Source organism: Corvus moneduloides, chromosome 2, assembly GCF_009650955.1.
Source record: "Corvus moneduloides isolate bCorMon1 chromosome 2, bCorMon1.pri, whole genome shotgun sequence".
NCBI lineage: Eukaryota > Metazoa > Chordata > Aves > Passeriformes > Corvidae > Corvus > Corvus moneduloides.
In genome coordinates this window covers 107,708,734-107,732,675 of record NC_045477.1, presented here as the reverse complement: position 1 = coordinate 107,732,675, position 23,942 = coordinate 107,708,734, and the positions used below count along the sequence as shown (strand labels likewise).

At 39.6% G+C, this 23,942-nt stretch overlaps 1 protein-coding gene across 6 annotated transcripts in view; it reads left to right on the top strand.

The window, feature by feature from the left end:
• The window catches only part of SCML2 (Scm polycomb group protein like 2), a 73,990-nt gene that overhangs the window by 44,956 nt on the left and 5,092 nt on the right, over positions 1-23,942 (top strand). For 5 of the 6 annotated variants that reach the window (XM_032100743.1, XM_032100742.1, XM_032100741.1 and 2 more), the window contains 7 exons: positions 3,431-3,681; positions 8,698-8,833; positions 10,697-10,900; positions 15,271-15,453; positions 16,494-16,607; positions 21,857-22,138; positions 22,823-22,986. In XM_032100743.1, the coding sequence (XP_031956634.1) occupies positions 3,431-3,681; positions 8,698-8,833; positions 10,697-10,900; positions 15,271-15,453; positions 16,494-16,607; positions 21,857-22,138; positions 22,823-22,986 (1,334 nt within the window). The remainder of the gene's footprint in view (positions 1-3,430; positions 3,682-8,697; positions 8,834-10,696; positions 10,901-15,270; positions 15,454-16,493; positions 16,608-21,856; positions 22,139-22,822; positions 22,987-23,942) is intronic. The other variant, XM_032100740.1, reaches the window with a different exon arrangement.

The following is a 23,942-nucleotide window of genomic DNA, read 5'->3' as shown; positions in this document are numbered from 1 at the left end:
ATGAAGAGCTATATACCTATAGCCCACACAAACCTGGCAGTATAACTAGAGCTCTGTGAACTTTGAAAGCGCTGCTTAGGTGCTAACATTTCTATGGTAAAGTATGTCTGTGTAGTGTGACCTCTGTTCTTCAGCTACTGAGGGTGCCTGTACAGGTTTTGGCTCTAAATACGGTATTTGGGAAGGAAAGCCATGCAATGCATCCCCCTCCTGAAACTGGAGTGGTGGATATTTGTGTAGATGAGCAACATGACACAAATGCTTGATTTTGTTTGTGCAAATGAGAGGGCCTTTGTGATGCAAAGCAGCATCCTGAAAAGGCAAATGTGCTTTTTTGGTTGTAAATATCCCAGCTAAATACTGCAGTAATTGCAAGCAGAGCTTGGCATTTTTCCTCTCTATTCTCTTCATCGTTATATTTTAACAAGTTCTCATGAGACTATTAAAATGTCTTAGTTTTTGGAACATGTGGCCTAGTGGGGATAACTCTGTCTACAGATGCAGTGGGTTGGCAGCTTGATTTTGCATGTCTTTTCATTTCCCCCCAGATCCTGTGACCCAGTGTAACCTTTGGTCTCCCTCTGAAGGCCGGGGTGAGGGAAGTATGAGCAGGTGACTGATGATCACTGTCAATACAGCCTGCAGACAATATGGGAATTACTTTAGCAGTCTCCCACTCCCTTGTGCTCCCCTCATCCTCTCTTAAATCAACAAATGCAAATAGCAGCTTCCTCATTTGCTGCTATCTCCGGAGGCTGCTCAGGCTGCATGGGCTTTGTTGCCATCCTTCCTATTGAAAAAAGCAGCTTCAGCCCTAGGCAGAAGGAAAAATACCGAGTGGGACCTGATTCCCCCCGCCCCCTTAATGGTTAATGCTGCTCATATTTGGTTCTCTGGCGTATACAGGTAGGAAGATGCTGAGATAAGGTAGTGCTTGATGGTGTGGTTCAAGAGGGCAGCCTGAAGTGGCTGGAGCTGTTTGCATTGTTACTCTTTGTCCTGGAAGGGGATAGGGATTGCCTAGTGTCCAAAACTCATACCTGTGCTCCTAGAACCTGTTGATGTGAAAGTAGTGTGTATTTAGCAATAGCTGTGTCTTTACTGTGCAAGAATAGAAATGCATTTGCTAGATTTCAGCATAGGCAGAAGCACAAAGAATTTGTTAAACAACATTTTTTTACAAGGTCATGATTGTTTTGTTCAGTGCATAGTTGGGTGGCACAGATAAATAAATATAGCTGCATTTTATATTGTTGTAAGTATAATACAGGGCACAATATCTAGTATTGTATTGGGCAGCATACAGTTGATACTGTTTTGCTTTCCAGATATACAGCTTAACATGAGTTACTGTTCAGCAATTCAGGGACATGAGAGTAATGCTATGCCAGCATTTGGTTAAAATTCTGCTCATCTTATTTTAAACTGTCATTGCATATGAAAATATGTTTTGGCACACATAAATAAAAGGAAAGTGATCACTATGTACATCCAGAAGGTGGTCCTTCTCAGATACCTAGGGATATCATGTCTGCATTTGATGTATTAGGATTGCAACCGGTCATAATGAAGATATTTCTTCTGAACTGCCATTTAGGAATATTAGATTAGTAACTGAATCAGGCAAATAGCAATGTATGTAAATGCTCCTACAGCTTTAGAAATGAGTGTCAGTAGTACTTGTATTTTATAAGAGGTCTGTGTACAGTGTGTATTTCATCTTACAGTGACATTTTCTATTGCAAATACTTAATAACAGTTAACTCCTGAATAAAGATACAGAGTTAAAGGAACAGTTGTAAAGCAAGGTGCTGGACTGTTAAGTTGAATATGATTCATAGAGCTAGGCATTGAAACTGTTACTCAGTCTTTGAATATGTTATTTTCTCAGTTTCTCATTTTAAAAGTGTCTTTGTGTTTTATTTTTTGTTTTACTTGTTTACCAGAAAGCTTCAACATACTAATATTTCAGGGAAGAAATATTCAAAATTCACAAAAATCTAGAATTAACAGCCCCCCATTTCATGCTCCTTTTCATGCAGCATGAATTAGTGCTTTGAATCAGGCACTGGTGACCGACACAGTCAAAGCCTGCTTGAACTCTAACTTGCAATACTTCTAAGTTATATCACATTAAGTTCATGGTATTTAAGGTTGGGGTGAATCACATGAGTTTCACAATCAGCAAGATGCAAAAGGCTGTGATAGGGGCAGTGTGACACTAGAAAGCTGTCCTAATTTTAGTGTAAAGGTTTCAAATTATTTCAAATATGTTGTGTTTCTTTCCCGTACCTCTCAACAAAGGTGGTTTGATGTAAAAAAATTTCCTTTTTTTTACCTGTCCTGCAGCTTATGCATCTGTCTGCCTGCCAGTGGTCTGGGCCAACAGAATGGAGTATTTGTTTGCCTTTGGGAATTAGTATTTGCTTTTTGTTGGCCGCAGGTGCTGCTGTAGCATGGTGCAGTACATCTTTTCATTGGAGATATGTCCTTATGTTCTGTTTGGCATCCTTTTGGTGTTCTAATTTGTCCATTGGAAGGGAATTGTTAAAATTAAACCATCATTATTTCAGAGAAGGGCAAGTTGGGTGGAAAAGACCTGTGCACTAGGAAGTTTAATTTAATGAAATCTGGTTACATCTTAGAGCCTCACACCAGATTATAATACAGTCACATCATATGCATATTGGAACATATCTAAGTGGATATCTGTTGGGATCCTATATTGGATTGGAATGGGAGATTAACCATCTCACGGGAGAAAATCACTTCAGTGTTAAGAATGAATAAAAATGATACTTCATGTTTGATTTTTGGAATACCTTCTTCGAAATGGCGCCAGGTAGAAAAATCTGGGTATGGTTATGTGACCTTAACTTTCTAAACCAGCATCTCAGACAAATACTCATTAATGACATTTTGCCTTTCATCAGTTTCTCCTTGTCACTGGGATGATTTTCTTTGCTTCTCTGAGTTGTTTTATAGCTCCCTAGAAGTAAGTTTGCATGTCTTGAAATTGTGGAAACTGCTCTTAGAGGAAAAGAGATGTATTATAGGCTGTATAATTTGTGTAGTATTTTTGAAGGCCTTCTTGATGAATGGCAGTTTATAAATATTGTAATTAAATTATGGGAAGCATTTATAAGGTGAGTGGATTAATTCTTGGGTTTTTTCCCCAATTTTTATTTGAATGTTTTTATCTTAGGAAAGTCCCTCTAAAAGAATGGGTACAAAGAGTTCTCTCTTTGGCTTCAATGAAGTTCTATAGTTTCATGCCAATCACTTAAGTTCAAAGTAAAAAATATATTCATTTTACAATGTAAATTGTGCAGTACACTTTTATTTTTTTAAGCCTTTGTTAGAAAAGTTGCTTTCCATTGTTCATTTTGAGGTTTTCCCTCCCTTCCCTTTTGTTTTTGTTTTTCCTCAGTTTCCATTACAAAGAGCAGTGCAAAAATCCAATCTTCCCCTTCCAAAGTGACCCGGCGTTCAATGCAGTCTCCACAGAAATCTGCTCCAGTACCGGCGCAGCGGGGCAGGAAACCAGGTCGGGGCAAACCCCCTGGACAGTCTGCAGTTCCCAAGAAGGGCAGGTCTCCTAAAAATATTCCCCTGACAAAAAGCACCTCTCATACTGAAAATCTTAAAACAAGGAAAAAAAGTTTAAAACCTGGAAAAAAGGTTAGTCCTTATCTACTACTTTACTTTGTATTGCAAAATTTTGTAGTGAGATTTTTTTATTATTATTATTACTTAATTTTCTCTCTTCAGCCTTCAGGGCTTTACTGTTTTCAGCAACTGATTGCAAGAAAAAATTTAGAATAGCTCTTCTGGAATATTTTAGTATAAGATCCTGTGGATTATTTTATTCCCAAACAAGATTACTGTTTTATTTATGGGTGAGTAATTGGTGTTGAAAAATGCTATTCTGAAACAGAGAGCCAGGGAAGCCTTTAAGCTTCTTAGTTTGGGTTAGTTTGTTACTGAACCATATACATAGCTTGTGGTTTTTTGGTTTTTTTTTCAGGTTTAGAAACAAAGAATTAAAAACAGTGAGGGCTTTATTGCTAATTTAGGCATCTTAAGCATACAGCTGGATTTGCCAAATGAATCTCATGGATACCTCCTAATATGGAGGTGCTACTAGCATGAAGCAGGAAGCTTCTTTTTCTCTAGGTGTGGGCCTAATTCTGCCCTGGTCTGAAAGGCATGATCCTTTCTGCCTTTGTCTCCGCCAAGCTGAATCAGACCTGGAGTGTTGGCAGCTGCCTCCAGCTTCAGCTCTGGTGGAACTGTTCAGTCAGGTACACATTGGCACTGCTGTCCCCCCTTCCCGCTGCCACTGACACCAACATTGGTGGATGAACAGTCTCAGAGTGAGCCAGTTCAGGGAGCTTAACTGGTAGACAACTGGCACGGCAACCATCCCTCTTACTTCCTTCTTTGTGTGCTCCACCCCAAAAAAGCACAAATGCTACAGCTGCTGCAAGGAAGAATAGGATCACAGCAGGGCAGACTTAGGGCAGTTTGGATTGCCATGGAAGTACAGTCTATTTTCTGAGGCTCGCTCATGCACAGCAGGCTGTTCAGGAGGAGTAGCAATCCTGCAGTGTCTTTCCTCAGGCAATTCGTGTCTGTCCTTGTGCCCTTCCTCCTTTGCATTAGCACTAGTGAGGAGGTGGGCGGCAGTGCTTTTTTCTGGCGTTTTTTGGTTTTTTTTTTTTTTGTGTTCATTCCCCTTTCTTCTCCACAAGAATCAAAAAGTAGAAGGTTGGGGGCTTTTCTCCTCCAGTCTGTATCAGTGTGGGCTGTGGGATCTGTTGCTAGTGATGCATGGGAAGAGGTGGAGTAATGGCAAGGTGGGAATTGTCCCTTCAGTGATCATGCTGATCAGTGTAAAGTGCTCGTGAAATAACATTATTAGAGCATAGCCAGAAGCTCTAGTATGAAACTGGAAGCAGCACTTCGTGGAAATGATGATCACAAGATAAATTATTTTGGGGACCATAAATTGAAAGCTGAGCACTCTTCTCTGCTGCCTGCCTCTTCCAGTCAGACATCCAAACTCGTAGGCCACAGATGGAATTGGTCTTCAGTTTTGTTTCTCTCTTACTTGGTGTATAAAAATGCACAGCAACACAGATTAAAGAGGAGAAAGGTGCTCCTATCCAGGGTTAGCTGGTGGGTGGGGTGTTCCTCATAACTCTGGAGGGGGCTTTAAAGGACAGCATTGAACACAGGACTGTCATATCTTAAGGTCTTACTCAGGTGTGGCAGGATGTGCACTTGCATGTAAGAATTTTGCCCTCTATCTCTCATTAAAAAGAAATTGAGAAGTTTTATCTATATTTTGAAACAGTAGTTGGAGGCACCTTGCCATTAAAAGAGGCTTCTGGGCCCTGGGTGTCTGAAAGTGTCTGCTTGGAGCACTACATTTGACACCTGGTTTGTGTGAGGTGCTTGGGGGGACTTTCTGGGGAATGGGTGTTACTGCTGACCTTCCCTGTCCTGAGGCAGCAAATCTGAGGTACCTCTGTGCACTCCTGATTTCCTTTGTGAGACCAGGCAACAGAGAGTTAGTTTTTGCAAAATCTAGGTTTGATAGATCTAATTTGGAATTTTTACTTCATTAACTTTAGCATTAAAAACTTGAAAAATTAGCTCCTTTTGAGAATTCACAGAAGGCTGTTGTTGCTTTGGTAAGTGGTTAAATTGCGAAGATGTTATACATATGTGCAAACTTTTCTTTGGACTATTACACCTGCTAGCATAAGGGTAAAGAGAGGAAATGGGGCTTTGTGGGAGTTCTGCACAGACAGGGTGTGTCTGACATGAAGTACAGCTGTACAGCCTGTACACCTTGCAGTACATATACAAATATGCAAGTGGTGGGTGCCTAGAGGCTTGAAAGTGCTGTTTTTCTTCCACCCACCCCAAAGACTGATCAAAAAAAACCCACCCCTCCAAATTTTGCACTAAATAATTGTGCTTCAAGTGTGGTGGCTATGTGATGTATTTAGGGACACTGGTCTATGCCTGTTTCTCTACAGAGTTGTTTGAATTTCTTTGCCCCTTCAGGTTTGTTATGCTGCAATGTTTATCATTGTGTAGATATTAACTTTTATTATACAGCTAGAAATGTTGAGCTCTTGCATAATTTTTCTCCTTTATTTAAAATTTTTTCTAAGCTCTGTAAGTATGAGATGCATGTTGGATTTTGTTTTTCATTTGTTTCTCACAGCTTGCACTGTATGTTTTTACTCTTTCGTAATAAAGAAGAAACCTCTGTACGTCTCTTTCAGTATATTTTAAAAGTACACTTTACATAACAGTGGAAAGAATTCCTTTCAGCATTTCTTGAGGAAACCCCTTGGTCTGAGTGTGGGTACCAGCCCTAAATTCAACCCCACAAAAAGTTTTTAAGCGTGAGGGTGAAGCTGGTGAAGTTGTCCTGGTGGTACAAGCTGTGAGCCCTGCTCTCTGCAGGCAGACACCCAGATGGCAGGGGCCAGCCAGCCACAGCCAGACCTGCTGGACAATCTAAGTACATTCCTTACACTGTGCCCAGCCCTGCTGGAAATGTGGCCTGTCTCGTGAAACAACATGGCTCTGAGCTTGCAGCTGGCTGCCAGTCACTGTGGGGTTGCAAATGAGAGCCTCAGCTGAGCCAGCATAACGTGCTATATTCCCTTCTGAGGGAGAAGGTAGGAAGCAGCCGGCTAGTCTCACCATGTGTGTGCATTGGTGTGGAAAATGGATGGTTCCTCTTAGTTTAGTGTTTGTATTTTGTTTTCATGCCTACATTTTTCCCCATTTCCTCATATTTTCCCTTAACCACCTATTTTTGTCAGTGTTGTGAGAGAAAATTGCCCTCCCCACCGCAAGAATCCCTGCTACAGGGGGCCTTCAGGAATGTTGGACTTCAGATCAAAAGCTCAATCTTCCCAAGTGCATTTTTGTTCTCTATATTAAGGATGGAGACCTTTCTGTCACCCAGTGTTAAGATAAATGAGCAATTCCTGACAAGTAATACATCACTGCTTGGTTCTGTGTCTAACCTGTGCCACCTCATCTCATTCACAATGCAGTGCCAAGCCTTGGCAGTCTATTCCTTATGTTCATGGTGATCCCACACAGTGCCATATTGTCAAGTACTTTCTCCAGCCATATGTATATTCTTCAAACTGTAAGTGGCACAGAATTTTTCTTTAAAGTGCCCTGGATTTCAGAAGAAAGTTAATTTTTTCTTTCTAGGTGTTGTGAAGAAGTCAAGCACTGCTTCTTTTAGGAAGATATATATTCAGATTCCTTTCTACATGGTTTTCAATACATTACTTGGAAAATAGGCTGCTTCTAAAAGTGTAAAGGATAAATACTGCTAAATGGAAGAGGGCTTAGCCTTCCTTAGCAAGTTGGCTGAATTTTTATTTCACTATATGTCAGTTTTAACAGTAAATCCTTACCACATGACCACAAGTCTTTGCTGCATTCAGCAGTGTCCAGACCTTGGGTAATCTCTTATATTCCTAATTTTTGCTAGGTAAAAGAGTCAGAATGTAATCTGTTCTCATGCAAAGAACAAGTGGTGAAGGGAAAAGTGATGAACTCCAATTTATTATTTCTTTTATTTTGGTGTATTTTCATAGTATGTCAAAACACATCACTGATCTCTGGTGACCAGTGACAGGACCCAAGGGAATGGCCTGAAGTTGTGTCAGAGAAGGTTTAGGTTGGGTATCAGGAAAAGATTCTTCACCCAGAGGTGAAGCACTGGAACAGGCTCGCCAGGGAAGTGATCACAGCATCAAGTCTGACAGAGCTTGAGAAGTGTTTGGACAATGCTCTCAGCCACATGGTGTGGCTCTTAGGGATGTCTGGTGCAGGGCCAGGAGCTGGACTCCATGATCCTTGTGCATCCCTTCCAGCTCAGCATATTCTGTGATTCTGTGAAATGTCTTCCATGTCCACATCTCTTTTCTAAACCCCAGTCCAAACCAAATTACAACAAAATTCTCTTTTCCTCAGGTGGAGAAGGTAATGCACGTGGACCAATTTCTAAATCGCTGTGGTCTGAACTCTGGTTATCTGTCATATGATAAGCTGCAAATAAGTTTGCTTTGGGAAAACAAAAGGTTTTGGCAACCAGCATGACTGGATTGTAACTACAGGCTTGTTTGATACCTTGCATGAAGCACCTGAAAATTCCCGGGAGTGGTTACTTGGGAATTTCAACTCCTTTGAAACAGGCTGAGGGAAAATACAGGTGCACTGTAATGCTGACACCTAGATGTGACTTAGGTTTTTTATGGCTATCCATACACAGCCCAACTAACGTATTTGAGTTGTGATAAACCTAGATGGAAGGGCATGAACAGGAAAATAATCCAAAACACCTCTTCCTAAGATTTTTAGAAGAGTCATGAATTAGTATATAAAGCTCTTTCTTTTCCCACTTTTTAGGTAAAGGTGGGTTCTTTTGTAAGTCAGTTGTCTTCCACTGCATTACTAAAGTAGCTGTAACTGCAAACTGACAGTTTCTGGTCTTCCTTTCCTGAACTTTCCCTTCTCTGCTGTGTGTGGTGCTTTTCTAGTAAGGAACCACACACATTCGTTAAGGTGGTAACTGATAGCAGAAAGGTTGTGCAGACTCCTATAAAAACATTAAACATTTGACTCTGTTTTTATTTCTCTTAACAGAAAAAAGTCTTGCCAGAGCAACTGGCTCCTACATCTCCTTCTCCTCAGTCGTCTCCTGAGGGGGACAATGGCACTATGCAGATACTTAAAGATGGAACCAGTTTGTCTGGTGCAACTACAGCAGTTATATCCACAGGTAAAAGACAAAGCAAAAAAAGTGTGTGAAATGGCTTCCATGTCAAGCAGTTTCCCTTTATGGAGAATGTGCTGCAAACTTATTACTGTAAATCATTATTCAAATGCCTTATTTTTTAAAGATATTTGTAGGAGCCAGAGTTCTTTTCAGAACTAGTATTTTGATGCCCACATTATAGCAATAAGTTCTGGGGCACAGGGACTTTTGATAGATCTGCTAGACCTGGCAGTTAGTTCCTGTGTGAAGAAGGAAACTGTACAGTTCTTTTATGTCTGTCCCAGTCCTTAATGTATGAAATGGGAATAGATGTAGCTAAAAGCCCATGTAATATTCTGATATCATGCAAGCTGTACTGTAATATAAAAAAATGGAGATTTTATCTTTATATAGCCTTATATGAAAAACAACTCTTAAAACCCAGTAAAGGCAATCAGAGGGGATATATTCCTCTTTCCTCACATTTGCTTTTTTTTTTTTTCCCTAAATATAATGAAATGTGTCTTGAAAATGGTTGGCAGAAAAGAAATAAGCTAGTAAATGAACTAACCCATTGAGGAACGCGTAACCCTATAGTGAAACAAACGTATATTGTCAGCTGAAATCTCAGAACTTTCTGAAAGCTCCATAAATTACAGTAATTTTGCTCGGGGTGCTTTTTTACATTTAAAACCTGTTTTTACAACAGAAGTTGTCAGGCTCTTCCCATGCCCAGTTTCAGTCATGGACAAGGGGAAAACATGTACCTTTTTCCTTGGAAATTAAATGTTTTGCAAGGCAGTTGTTGTTGAGCCCAGACAGAAAATGCTATACTATTATTGTTGATTTGTAGCTTTGATCATTTGTACAAATAAGTTTCCTTCAATTTGCAGACATCAGAGAGTAAACAGATATGCACAGACATTACATCATTAAAATCTTGTAGAAATACTTCATATTTAAAAGTTCAGGGTTTTTATCTAAACCCAAATAAAACTACAGGTCAGAAAATATGTCAGTCTTTTGTGTAATAGAATGTTTAGATTGCTTAATCACCACAGAGGCACATTTTTTCATTAAGCTGTAATAATGTCTTGGGTGCATTCTTGGTCATGTGGCAGCCAGGATGAACAAGAAAAAAAAATCATCAATTACACGTTTCCCGTGGTTTTCTGCCTTGGCATTTGTTATGGAAGACACTTTCACATTGTCTCTTTAAAAAGTAGTTACCAAAGTCCTATATGATTCTTTTGTGCTAAACTTTAAACCACCTTACGGTGTTTGTAAAGAAGTGTTTATTTAGCAGACAAGACCACATTGCAGTGTGGAAATCCTGTGTGAGGGGTTCGGGTCTTCTGAAGCCACAGGCCTACAGTAGCTGCTCTGTGTGTCATGATCTGTGTGATGAATATGTTAGTGCCATATGGGTGCTTCAGAATGAGCATCAGTGGCAGGTATATAACATAGGGTTCTCTTTGTTGCAGCTTCTCAAATACGAAAAAATTTAGGCAGTAACTTGGTAAGGCCAGCTTTGTAGAATTGTGACTTAGTAGTTTAGAGTACCTGACAGTAATTTGTACTTTGTTGGAACTAGTGTATGAGCAGAGATTAGTCAAAACACAAGCACAGATCATGTCAGCTTTGTTACATTAGTGAGGTAGAAGAGGGCTTCAGAAAGCAGAAAAAAAGTGAGTTTAGGATTCAGGCAGGAGAACCTTGGCAGAAGAGCACTTTCTGCATGCTCTGAAAGTATGTGTGCATGCTCAGCTTCTTGAGTTGACCAGTGTATCTTTTCTGCAGGATTAAAACTAAAATGGCAGTTTTGCAGTTCTAACTTGGAAACATGTCTTGGTTCCTTGGCAGTAAATATGGCTTGTACCTTTTCAGTGTGTGTTTATGTGAACAAACATGGAAATTCTGGGCCTCACCTGGATAAGAAGAAGGTTCAGCAGCTTCCAGACCATTTTGGACCAGGTCCTGTCAATGTGGTGCTTCAGCAGGCTGTACAGGCTTGTGTGGATTGTGCCTATCAAGCCAAAACAGTCTTTGGATTTCTGAAATCTGGCCATCATGGAGGGGAAATGATAACTGGTATGTGAAGATGCTCTGTTTCTTTTGTTTCTTTACTTGGTGGACTTGAGGTAGAGCAGAAGAACTGAAGTAGCTGCGATGAATTTGTATCACTTTCGTAGCTGTGTAAATGCAGGTGTGAACATTGATGATATATGATTTATCTTACTCTGAGTCCAGAGTGATTTGAACAATTCTTTAAATTAAAATTTAGCAATAGTAGTGTTTAAAACAAATGCACAATGCAGTTAGTTTCTTACACTAAGTAGAGCTTGTACACCTCATTTAGCAGCTGTAGCCAAACATTTGTCAAATAAACTCACTACAAGTGAAATATTCAAGTCATTCGCATAATCTTATCCATGCATGGTGCTTTTGTTCTTAAAGCATTAACCAAGTGGGTGACAAGTCTCAAACTAATCTGTTTAGCTTCCAGGCAAGTGATTCCACATGTTGATGTTGCTGCTGCTTCCCTTACCCCATTCCCCAGAACTGCAGCAGTATCTTAGTTCACTGTTCTTCCACCTATGTCACCTACTATGGAATGGATTTATTTCTACTAGACATTGGTGGCAGGTCTGTAGATAAATTATCTCTGTGTCTCAATCTGAATAGCTGCTGCTTGACATTTTTTTCCTTCTAGGCTAGGAAATACTCTATATGTAACAGTGAGCACATCAATTCGTAATTCCATCAGTGGCAGTAAAAGACTTGGCATTACTTTAACCTCTTTACATTAACACCAGATGTGAAAGATGATTAGTGGAATAGAGGTTCAATTAAGTATGCATAAAGATGTTGCTAACTGCATTTAAAAAGCAGCACCCCAACCTGGGTATGGCAGAACTACAGTAAGCCTTGCTTAGGCATCCCCCTGAGTTTGTGCACAAAATGGATGCTGCTTCTCTGCTGTGTAATGGCATCGTATATATGTGGTTTTGAAACTGGTACTGCTTTATTTTTACAATATATATGAACATTTGGTATATTATTAATGCCTTGCTTGTATTTCAGGTAAGTCAGTTTTCTAGAGCAAAATGCACTGAGATGTTCATTGCCAGTATTCTGTTTGTGACTGTTTATCATGAAGGGCTAAATCACAGGCCAGTGGCATCTCTGGGCTGTGACTGAGTAATTGAAAATAATAACTTCAAACAGGAGAGAGAAATTTCAGATTCCTTATGTAGCTCTGGCTTGTTTGTGTTCAAAAATTCTGTGCAAAAAAGGAATTACTGTTCTGCACCTGGCTGCACCCCAAGGCCTGTATTCTGGAGTTGAGGAACCTGGCGATGTGGGCTGCTCCAGAAGCAGTGTCCTGGTCCTGCTGATAGTGAGCCACGAGGTCTCAGTGGGTTTCTAGTGTTCTTGAGCTCTTACTTCTCCTTGGCTTGTCAAACAGGTAGCTGAAAAGTGGCTGAGCAAACACTCCCTGTCATTTTATCAAAAATTTGTATGTGATAAATCTTGTGAAACATAAAATATGACTTAGATTAATGTAGCACATTACATCTAGCTGTGCACGTGAATAGTAAGGAAAAAGAGGGAAGCAACAAGAGAATAAAATAAGGAATTACAGAATTAAATTTTCTTGTAGCCTTCTTGTTTTAAAGTGGGTTTGGGAGGTGGCTTGTTCAGGTTTTGTTTGGATTTTTTTTAGACTGTCAAGAAAAAAAAATGTTGTGGCAGAGAATAAGCAAAGAAATCCAAGTCTTTTGTGAACTGATGCTTTTACAGAAAGTACTATACCTGCCATAGGAGGAAACTGTGTGCTGATGAAGACATGGATAAAATAATCTCACTAGAATACATGGAATATTTAGTGGGTTCTTTTGGTTCAGCTGCCAAAGAAAATAATTGTTTTGAATAAAATTAAATTTAGGATTTTTCCATCTTTTCTTTCTCAAACAGAGGCACAAACCATTTTATTTTTGCTTAATGGATAAGGTTTCAATTCAGTAAAATATAACTGAAAGGAAATTAAAGGCCTGATTAGCAAGCTCACTAGTGGTGGTGGTGCCAGCCCCTTTTTTCTCCTTGTAGCACAGAGACTGTGGTGTTTGGTGGGATGAAATAGATTGAGGCTCAGATAAATTTTCTCAAGCAGAGAATTAAAATCAGACTCTTGGGTGAGTTTTGTCACTATCAGAAAAATACATTTCTCTCATAGTTTAGTTCTCAGTCTTTCTCCCAGTTTGAACCTGGTATGTAAAACATACTTAAAGAATGGAAAGTGAAGAAATGAGTATGACTCTTCATCCTGAGGGCTGGGGTTGCACATGCAAGCTCCAGTCCCTGTTCATATATCGTTAAAGGTTGATGTTATGGCACCTTGGAGGTACTACTTTTTTTTTTTCCCCCTAGCATTTATCTGGGAAGATGCTTATGCTGTTCCCAAGCAGAGTAGACAGCTGAGCCTATGGATTGGCTGGAGTTTGTATGGTTGCTCTCAGGTGTTAACACAGGGGAGCTGTGTTTGCACTGAATCTTTATTTGTGGATTTTTCTCATGGAATGTTTTGCTGGGGCAGTCACAACACCTCAGCTGTTTCTTGCTTTATCCTCCTGACAATTCTTAAATAACATTGTTCTTTTCAATGGCTTTTCTAAATGAGAAATTAAGGGGTATAGAGTAAGTCATTTCCTCAAAGGCCATATAGGAAGATCCATAAGGCTATTATAAAGCATTTTAAATTTCTGCTGTAGCTGACTACTACCTTGCAGTAAATTTGTCAGGAGGTCAGGCTATGCTAGGTCTCACAGCCCATTTGCTCTCCAGAACTGGTTGAGGTCCAAGCAAAAATTTGCCTTTGGAGACCCCTTCCCCAAACCGGATGTAGAGGACCTTGTGTCTGAGCCACATGTGGGACTGTTAATCATTAGCATTTCATTTGGACATTGGAGCCTGGAAAAAACCTAATAGACCATGGAAGCACTTTGGTCCTTAAACACTTTGGACTCTTAAACTTCAAGCACTTGCACTGGTCAGTCTGTCATGAAAGCAGATGGGAGAGGCAGCACACTGTTGTTGATGCTGGCTGGTTAACTCACATTAACTCTAATCAGAAACTTCCTTACATCAACAGTGTAAGTAATTGACACTTCAGATTTCCTAAGGAAGCCTAAAATATGCTCAACTTAGGCATTTTCTTTGGTTTTGTGTATATTATCTGTCTCTTTTGTAACACAATATGGAAATATTCCTTAATTCAGATCTGTGAATAAAGGCTTTCTTGTCATTTCTGGCTGTTTTTTTTTTTTTTTTTTTTTTAGCATCTGCTACCAACAAAATGTGATCCTTTAAAGCTCTGCTTATCATTTGAAAACTTATGTTAACAACATAAGTTAACAGAAAGCTGCATGACAGGCTGAAAACCAAAAAGACAAATTGATGCATAAACCTGGTGTTCATGCCACTTCTTTTCAGCCCTAAGCTTAAGTTACAAGTTTGTTCCTGCTTTGTTCTAAAGTCTTTCTAATCACAAGTAACTAAAAGTTTCAGCTGATGTAATGGTAATTATTTATCCAGGTATCTGTAGTATTGAATCTTTTCCAAACCTTACTAATTTTCACAAAAAAGAAAAATATCCTCAGCTGCCACACTGTTTGAGAGGCAAGGAAAGAGGTCAACAAGGAAAAGACATAGGCACATGTCCAGGCTCTTTGTAATCACTCAGTTTAAAAGACAACAGATCCATTTGTGGCTGCTGTGGTATCTCTGCCACCTAACTCCTGTTGAAATAAATGGGAGCTTGACCACTGTAGTGTTGACAGCAGGATAGATTTCTCTAGTGATAAAATAGCAAATGGCAAAACAGTTTCTGAGTCAGAATTTCAATGGTAATGGATGCCAGCACCTTACCACAAGTACTCTCCATTCAGTTAGAAACTGAGAAAAAAACCCCCTAAAATTGTTTGTTTTGTTTCTTCAGGTTTGTTTTTTTTTTTTTTTTTAAATAACTGTTTGGGCTTTTTGTTGATGGGGGGGGCGTTTGTTTGGTTTTTTTTAGCAAGTATTGTAAAGGGTCTTTTTTGTTCTATCTCCTGCAAATAGGTGGTGGAGAGTTTGCTGCTTTATAAGCAATGGAAATTCCACATAAAGTTTTGGTGGTGAGGGAGTAGTTTTAAGTTTTGTTATACTGGTGTGAATCCAAAATTATTTTATTAAAACAAGTTCCTATAGAGCAAATTTAAACTGACATGGATCCAATGGAAGGTAAAGTCAGTCTTTTGGATATAAAGTTTTTAAACTATCAGAATGATTATTTACTCATCTCATGTCTTATATGGTTTAAATCAAGTCTGGATGTCTTCTCCTGTAAGTTAATGATGGTATTTTACTATACTTCATGATAGTATGCTTGGGTGTGTTTGACATACTCTTCTTATTCACAGCTTCCTTTGATGGGGAAAAGCATGCCATCAATCTTCCTTCTGTAAACAGTGCATCATTTGTCCTACGCTTCTTGGAGAAAGTCTGCCACAGTCTGCAGTGTGATAATCTCTTCAGTAGCCAGCCTTTCAGCCCTTACATGGGATGTGCACATAGTCCTATGGAATACGATAGGAATAAGCCAGGTACTGTTAATCACTTGTTATTTTCAAGTGCTGATATTTTTGAGAAATGTGGCGGCTTTATGAAATGCAACTTTTTAGTCTGTCTTTCTGTGATGTGAATTGCTTGAAATGAATACACTTCAGTTCTTAGTGAATTGGTTCCAGTGTGGAAGTGCTTTGACAGTAATGGATAGGTCATACCACATGTGCAGAAATAATTTTGTTCAGTAAACTTCTCCCTGTAGGCAAGCCAGAAAATATATGTACTTTACCACTGTGATACCACTAAAAAGACAAGTTCAAAACTTCACATTTCATCTGTTAAATTTATGCTCAGCTCATAAATTAAACTTACCAAAAGATGCTTGCTGTCTGTGAGAAAGGACTTGCCCTGAAAGGGAATTCAGTCTAACCCATCCAACACAAGTAAAAGGTCTTTTCTTTCTCTTTTCACCTCATTTAGGGGTGGCTTGAAAAGTTTTGCATTCTACTATGTACAGTCCAGTTATCTAGTAGAAAGACTTGGGAAATTGGCTGGTTGTGAAATTTTTTATGAGTCCAATACTTTTGCTGCACCAGGAACATAGAGCGAAGGGGAGATGAAATTACTTGCCCAAGATCTTCCGACAGGTTGTTCGTAGGACCTGGTGTTACAAGTCCCAGGTCACGAGTCACCAGGAGTGACAGCTGAGATAGCCTTGTTGTCAAGACAATTCCAGGAGTTTTATACTGGGAATGAAGCTTCCTCACAACTGTTTGATAGCTGAGTCTGTTCTGGGTGCTGCTGTAGAAAATTTTTTTTTCCTCTTTCCAATGGAGAAATTTTGTTTATAATTCTGTCTATCATATGAAAGTTCTTAGTTTTAGCTATTCAGGAAAGTAGACAGGGTCAAGGTAATTCAACTTTGAAATTTTGTGTTGAAGTGACTGAGTCTGTGTGACACAAGAAATGGGACTCTAACCTGGTGAATGGCTGATGTCTGTCTTTGCTTCTGTCTCTGGACTTTGCCCATGAGCAGCTTTATGCTAGAATAATAGGCAGTGACTTCTCCTCTTCACAGCCAAAGAAGAAATACCTGAAAACAGGAGTGCTAAACGATACTCTCAGGACTCTCCATCATACACTGCTCCTCTTTCCCCTAAGCTTCCCAGAAACGATGCTCATCCATCTGAAGGTAATTACGTTATGTCAGAATTATATATGAGGATTATTTATGGTTTTAGTATTTCCAGTCAAAAAGGACTGAGTACAACATATATGTCTGGTTTGTCTCTAGCCTTTGACAGGTCAGGGTGGAAGTCTGTTAATTATTGATCACTGGCACAGATTTTGCACTTAAGGAAGATCTACTGCAAGTTCCAGCAGTGCTTCTCCTAAACCTGCAGCTTTTTTTGTGAAGGGGCTCAGGCACACAGGTGACAGATGAAGCCTCCTGCTTCGTGTAGGGCTACTGAGCAGAAAACCAATTGCCTTGAAATGGGTTAGGAGATAAATTGGAAGCGACTCTTAACTCTAGGCTGGGTTCATCAAGTGAGTAAGGGTGCAGCTTGATGATACAATTCAGCTGAGTTTATGGCTAGCTGCCAGTGGAAGTTGTGCATTCCTTGCCTCCTTGTCCCTGCAGTGAGTCCTAGCCCACCCCCTGCTCCCTTTCCATGGCTGGTTGGTGAGCTGAAGCAGTGAGCAAAAGCACAGAAAACATTCTGGTAAAGAGTCTTGGTTTACTTCTCTGGAGTGACTCTCTGTGGACTCGGATGAGCACAGGGAAGAGTTGAATGGAAGGTGGCTGTGGCCAGAGGAGCAGTGTGGACTCCCTGTGGCAGCTCGCTCTTAGGTTGCTGTATTTCACAGATAAATAACACTTTTTCCTGTGCTGCAGCTCAGCTGCAGTAACTGAGCACATCTAGTCTTCGTTTGCCTCAGATGTGAAGTAAAGCATCTAGGTTTAAATGTCAGTGAGAGAGACACAGCAAAATGGTTGAGTATTTTCTACTTAACTGGTTAAGACATGCTAAGTTGATGATACCAGTATCAGATGACTTATCCCATCTGATACATACTTTCTCTTGCAGCAAGATGTTTGTACATAATTTCCAATGGCTTTTGTGAAGTATGATGGAGATAAGTTATTTTTTGCTTCTTTTTTCTTTCTTCTTTTTTGTGATCTTGAAATGATTTTATATCTATTACCATGAGTGGGGACAGGATATCTCCTCTGTGCATATTAAAAAGCCGTAAGACTACAGTTAAAGCAGAAAAGGATGTAAAATTAAAATGTTCCAAATGATAGCTTATTTAAAATTATGCATCTTATTATTTTGTGTATATATAACATATTCAAATCTTTATATTTCCTGTGGCTGTTATTATACACAGTTATTCATTGATTATTGACTTCTGTGTCTTCACAAAAGAAGCACTGGCTTAATTCCAGAGATATATTGTACACCTAAGTCAGATTTCTGGTACTAACTTAATAAGTGTGGAGCACTTAATAACGCTCAGATGAAGTTGTTTCATTTGGAGCAAAACAAATGTTTAAGTAGATCTGCATTATCTTGCTTGTAAGAAATCCTACTCAAGTAAACATGAGTGCACATGCTGGTTTTTATTCCTTGTTTGCTACTGGATCTTTTACAGATGGACTCTGTGTACCCTTTAAAATACACTTTAAGATTTCCATGTAAAATGCAGTTACATGAATAATAAATAATTAAAATAAGTGTTTTTCCATGGTTTCAGAGGTTTGAATTTGTACTCTGTGCATTTTAAGAGGCAAAGTGTTCTCTAGTGTTGTGTGTTTCCCATTAGGGCAATGTCCTCTGCTGAAAATCTGGAGGCAGTTTTGTAGCGGTCAGTTTTGGGTTGGTTAACAAGAAAGATCTGCCCCCAAAAAGTTCTGCTTCCATTGAGACACAGTTGTCTTAAAATAGTTGTTTTGAAATATCATTTGAAGGCAAAATGGAGTAATTGTGGGAAATGGTCTTTCAAACAGCTTGTTTTCCTTCTGATCTGCTCAGGAATATGCTTTGCAGATTTTGCTGCCTTTCTTGCTCACTAACAGTTTCTTCTTAAAGTTATGAAAGATAAAGGAGGAGGGAGTGGGAAATAACTCAGACTCCCTTCCCCTGGAAACAGAGTGTTCCTACTACTGTGTCCAATTACATCATTTTGTTATTGTATGAGACAGAACAACTGGCTTCTAATTCCCAGAAGAGCCTCAAGAAAACAAAACATCCAGTTCCTGCTAAGGCCTTGAGAGCCTAAACGGTCTGCTGTCATCCCTACATTTGAAACTTAAGGCCTCTTACTGGCCTTTCATTAATCTCCCCAGAGATTAATGAAATTCTGCAGTAGAATCTCCCATCTCTTTGCATACCTCTGTTATTCACAACTGCTCAGAATGCTGAGGTAGGCGAACTATGTCACTCCATGGATTGCAATGCTCCATTTTCTGGATGCCAATTTTGCTGCATTTTGTTTGTAGAGAAGCTGGATGGATGGAATGGAAGGTGGACTGGATACTATAGCTGCTGAACAGAAAGCCTATCCTAAAACATGATGGGAAATATGCCAGCTTTTCCACCTTGTGTATATGAGTTTAGTTTACAGTAAGATAAATCCAAATGCTGATATCATGGGGGAAAAAAGTAGAGTTGATCTTTCCCAAACCTAGTATTTACTGTAGGGTATATAACGTTTGTGATTCAGGTCTGACAAGCTACCAAGTTTTGCAGTGGTTATTTTGAAAGTTATTTATATGAAAGAAAAGGACTTGTATCCATAAAAGCTTCTTTATTCTATGATTATCAAATTTAGTAAAAGATGTTACATCACCTTGCAGATAAGGAGTCCAGGTAGGCTGGACATTCTTCAAGAAGGAAATCTTAAATGTACCAGGAGCAGGCTCTCACATGCTGAAAGACAAGCTTGCAGGGAAGAAGACTGTCCTGGCTGAACAGAGAGGTTTGGTTGGAACTCAGGAAGAAAAAGGACCTTTTGAAGAAGGGGCAGGAAAATCAGAAGTACTACAAGGATGCCATTAGGTTATTCAAGGCAAAAACTAGAAGGGTTCGAGCTCAAATAGAACTTAACCTGGCTACTGCCATGAAAGACAAGAAAATTTTTGTTCCATTTTTCTCAGCAATCAGGGGAGGGCTAAGGAGAATCTCAAGCCTTTATTGGATGTGGGACGAAACAAAATGACAAAGTTTGAGGAAGGCTGTTCGAAGTACTTCATGTACTTCATTCCTCCTTTTCCTCCGTCTTTAGTCCTAAGATCAGTTGTTCTCCATGTACCCAGCCTCCTGAACTGGAAGGTAGGGATGGGAAGCAGATTTAAGGCCCCACAGTCAAAGGGAAAATGGTCAGCACTTAAGACATGCACAAGTCTCTGGGACCATATAGGATCTACCCGGGAGTACTGAGGGAGCTGGTGGAAGTGCTCACCTCCTTTCACCTTATTGCTCTCTACAGTTACGTGAAAGGAGGTTACTGGGAGGTGGGGATTCATATCTTCTCCCAAGTGATAGGACAAGAGGAAATGGCCTCAAGTTGCACATGGAGAAGTTTAAATTGGGTATTAGGAAAAATTTCTTCACTGAAAAGCTTGTCAAGCATTGGAACAGGCTGCCCAGGGTTGAGTCACCAGCCCTGGGGGTATGTAGATGTGGCTTAGTGGTGAACATGGTGGTGCTGGGTTAACAATGATCTTCATCGTCTTTTCCAGCTGAAATGATTCTGTGGTTCCATTCTGTGATTCTGTGGTCTTGCCTTACTGAATTCACTAAGTAGGGAGCTGGCTCTCTGAGTGCCTTTAATTCCCTTTCAGGATTATGCTGTTTGAAGGTCAAAATACGTGTAATAGTTGTTCACTGTGCTACACTTTAAACAGGATTCAGAAAGAGAACCTGAGACCTCATGAAGCAAGTTGAAAGTATGCTTGAGAAGCTCACTGGGTTTTTTAGGAAAATACTCTTCCTTTGGTTTTAATTGGGCCTTTGCCCAAAAAATTCTTGAAAGTTTTCATATAAGAAGGGTAGTAAAAAGCTTATTTCAGGAACTTGTTTTGCAGAACATACCAGTTCTTATTCCAAAGAATATGCTGCATCACTAGCATATGTTTTATAACTTCACTAGAGTAATTTTCAAGATGGTAGTGTGGGGCTTACACTTCTGTGAACCTGTTAGCTATATTTTTCCAGCTCTTAACTCTCCTGCCAAAGCAGCATTTGTTTCATACAGATTTGTACATCATGCTTCCAACTTCTTTCTCATGCTAGATATTGGCCTGATGGAAATGGAGGGGAGTATCTATGATTGCTAGAGAATGAAGTGGTGTTCCTGTTGATTTGGGGTTTTTTTTTCCCCTCACATGGCATGCTTCTCCCAAACAGTCCTGAATTGGGTTGAACAGGAGTGGAATTTTCAGTAATCGAGCAAACCTGGCTCCTGTCTCATGGCACAGGGAAAGGGACACGCTGGACTCCACTCACGTGGCTTAGAATCAGCACTGACAGACTTTAAAAGTTCACAAGTCTTCTGAGTGGATGTTGTTTGTCTTTTGTAGAGTATAAATTAGCTGAAAAGGTGTAAGAACTAGAATATTGTTATACTCCCTCCCTGAGACTTCATATATTTATTTTTTTTACTCGCTCCATGGGTTCAGTAATTTACCTGTATCTTTAACTTTCCAGAGTCTGCACTTAGAGACCCTGAAACCCTGCCCTAGGCAAAGAATTGTGTGTAGATACAGCAGGGTGGTCAAAACGTGTTACATTAGTGTGCCATGTCAGGCACTCACAGCCTTCTGTGGCTTTGCCTGCAACCTCTTCCTTTTTTAATAATGGTACCTCTGTCTGAACCTGTTGGGGTCCATAGATGATAATTGTCCACTTGTTTTGTTTATGAAGTTAGTGACTCCCTCTGCTGTTTAGAACATATTCAACAATTGTTAGTTAATATGAGTTTTTTATTTGTATTAAAAATATCTTGCAAAATAAATGTTACATAATATTAATGGTTAGCTTTTTAATTATATGTGTAAAAAACAATGAAAGTGCTTGACTAAAATTATTTGATGTATCAATATTTACAGCAGACAATATTATTTTTAAAAAAATTTCCTCTGTCATTTCTGTGCTCATAGCATTCAGTAAGTACAACTGAAATGATTTATGGAAGAATGTCTCAAACTTGACATATTAAATCTTTTGCTAAAAAAATAATGTTTTAAAATACGATAAGAGCCCAATGATTAGTTGAGGAAAAGGGACAAACATTCAGTCTCAGTGGTTGCCTCACAGGAGATTTGTTAACAGGATTACAATCTGTCAGTACTTTCAAGAGAATGCAGCATGGCCTTAAATAACAAAGGTCTAATGTCCATCACTTTGAACACATTGATGCTTGCTTTTTGTGTAGCAGAAACATTGCCTATAGAGGAAAACAGCACTTCCAAAGAACACCGATTTTCTGAGGACTCTATGGATTCTGCACTTAATTCTGTAAATCCGTCAAACCCAACCTGTCGTAATTCCACGGAGTACCGTACTTCAGGAAATGCTGCATATTACAGAAATTCCCACCAGCCAGCAACTGCTACCTCAAATTCAGCCCCAGTCCTGCGCAGGCTGTCCCTGAGCTCTGCTGGGAGCAGTGGTTACTATGAAGTCAGCAGGAATCGGATACAGAGGCGGATTGAAGGTATGCTGTTTTACAAAACCTTCCAGAAGATGTAACTGCTCCTATTAACACACAAAGTTATGAATAAAGAAGTTCCTTGCCGTTGGAAAGCTTGCATATGGAATGAAATGTGCTGTTGCCAAGCATATCAGGCTTGCTAATGTAACTGCAAATACAGAACTTAAGCCTGTTACTACTAATAGTGTAGTGTAAGCCAGGGAGGGTCTTTCCTGCTGCAGCTTCCTCTTGCTGTTGTGATGGACCCTGCAGCAAGCCAGACCAGACAGGGAGAGATATATACATCTCACTTCCTGAGCATCTTATCAAATATTGCCATGTTGCTGAAATACAGGGATAGGGTTTCCTACTGTCTCTCCCTCTGTCTGCACAGCTTCACTTGTCTTTGCCTCGTTCCCAGTTAATAGCATCTTGGGACTCAGGAGCCAAGTACAAGTCAAACTAATTCCTCTAGGTATGTCACAATGCTAATGTTTATGCTGCTGTAAGTATTGCAGTTATAGAAGGCATTTAAAGACAAAAGGAACAGTTCAGTATTATTAGAAGAAAAATAAAGCATCTTTTAATACATTGCAAACAATGCATAATAAATGCCATAAACTAATATTGTCTTATGTGAAATGAAATGTGTTATCCCTGCACAAACTAGTGATACTTCTTCCTTTCACAATATTTTTATATTAAAAGCTGCAAGTTCCACAACTGGACCGGATTTGAATTCACTAAAAAGGGAACCTTCAAGAATATTGAATAAGGATCCTTCCACTTGGTCAATAGAGGAAGTAGTGCGTTTCGTGAAAGAAGCTGATCCACGGGCACTGGCTCCACATGCAGAACTCTTTAGGAGACATGTATGATGCATCTCCATTCTATTCTAGTAGATTGTGTCATGTTAATCTCTTAAAATACAACTTTCATGTCTATCAGTCTATTTGCAGCTGGGAGTAGGCTCTCCTCATATATTAGGGAGAGGCTGAAAATTACTTTTCCACCTGAAACCCCCTCCTGCAGTGTATTTTTTCTTTCAGTCTTGCTAGACTAAAGTAAATAGCCACCTCTTTCCAGTGTATATGAAATAATGCCAGCCTGGAAGTGCCCAAGTTCTCATGGCCAACATCTTTAGTACCCCTGTCATCCCTGGTGACTCTAGAGAGGATGGCATTCTCATGTACAGTGCAGGGCATTTAGTCCCCCTGTTTTGGAGACTTAATGTCCTGAGGCACAGATGATGTTATCCATCGTTAGCTAGACACTTGGTCATTGATACTAAAATTCAGAGAAGCAGCTGAAATATTTAATTAATCTGTTTGGGAAAACAGTGTGTAGGGTTTCATAGGTCTGACTAGATGTTATCTTTGGAGACAGAAACTGTACCAGTTTGTGCTAGGTTTGATCTCCTCTACTCCTCCTTGCTGTGCTTTTCTATGGTAGGTTGCTCAGTAAAGAGCTGCTTTCTTATTTCACTGCATATATGGCCCTCCAAAAAGAGGCTTTCTCTTTAGTAGTATTTCTCCCATGTTCTGCACCAGCTCCTCCTAACAGTTTAATCTCTGAGTAAACTGGATTAGAAGGAAAACTCAAAATAACTTTCAATGGAGATTCCTGTCTTCTATTTTATTCTTAGTTGTATAACAGCAGTAGATGTCACTTGTTTTGTCAGATTTTTGCTTAAAAAAATAAGGAAGACTGTTTCTCTTTATAATGCTTTATGGAACTAATTGCCTGTCTATGGTACGTAGTGGTACTAAGAGCTTAGGGCTGTCATATTTCAGCAGCTTCTCAGTCAGACAGTTGAAATCTGACAAAG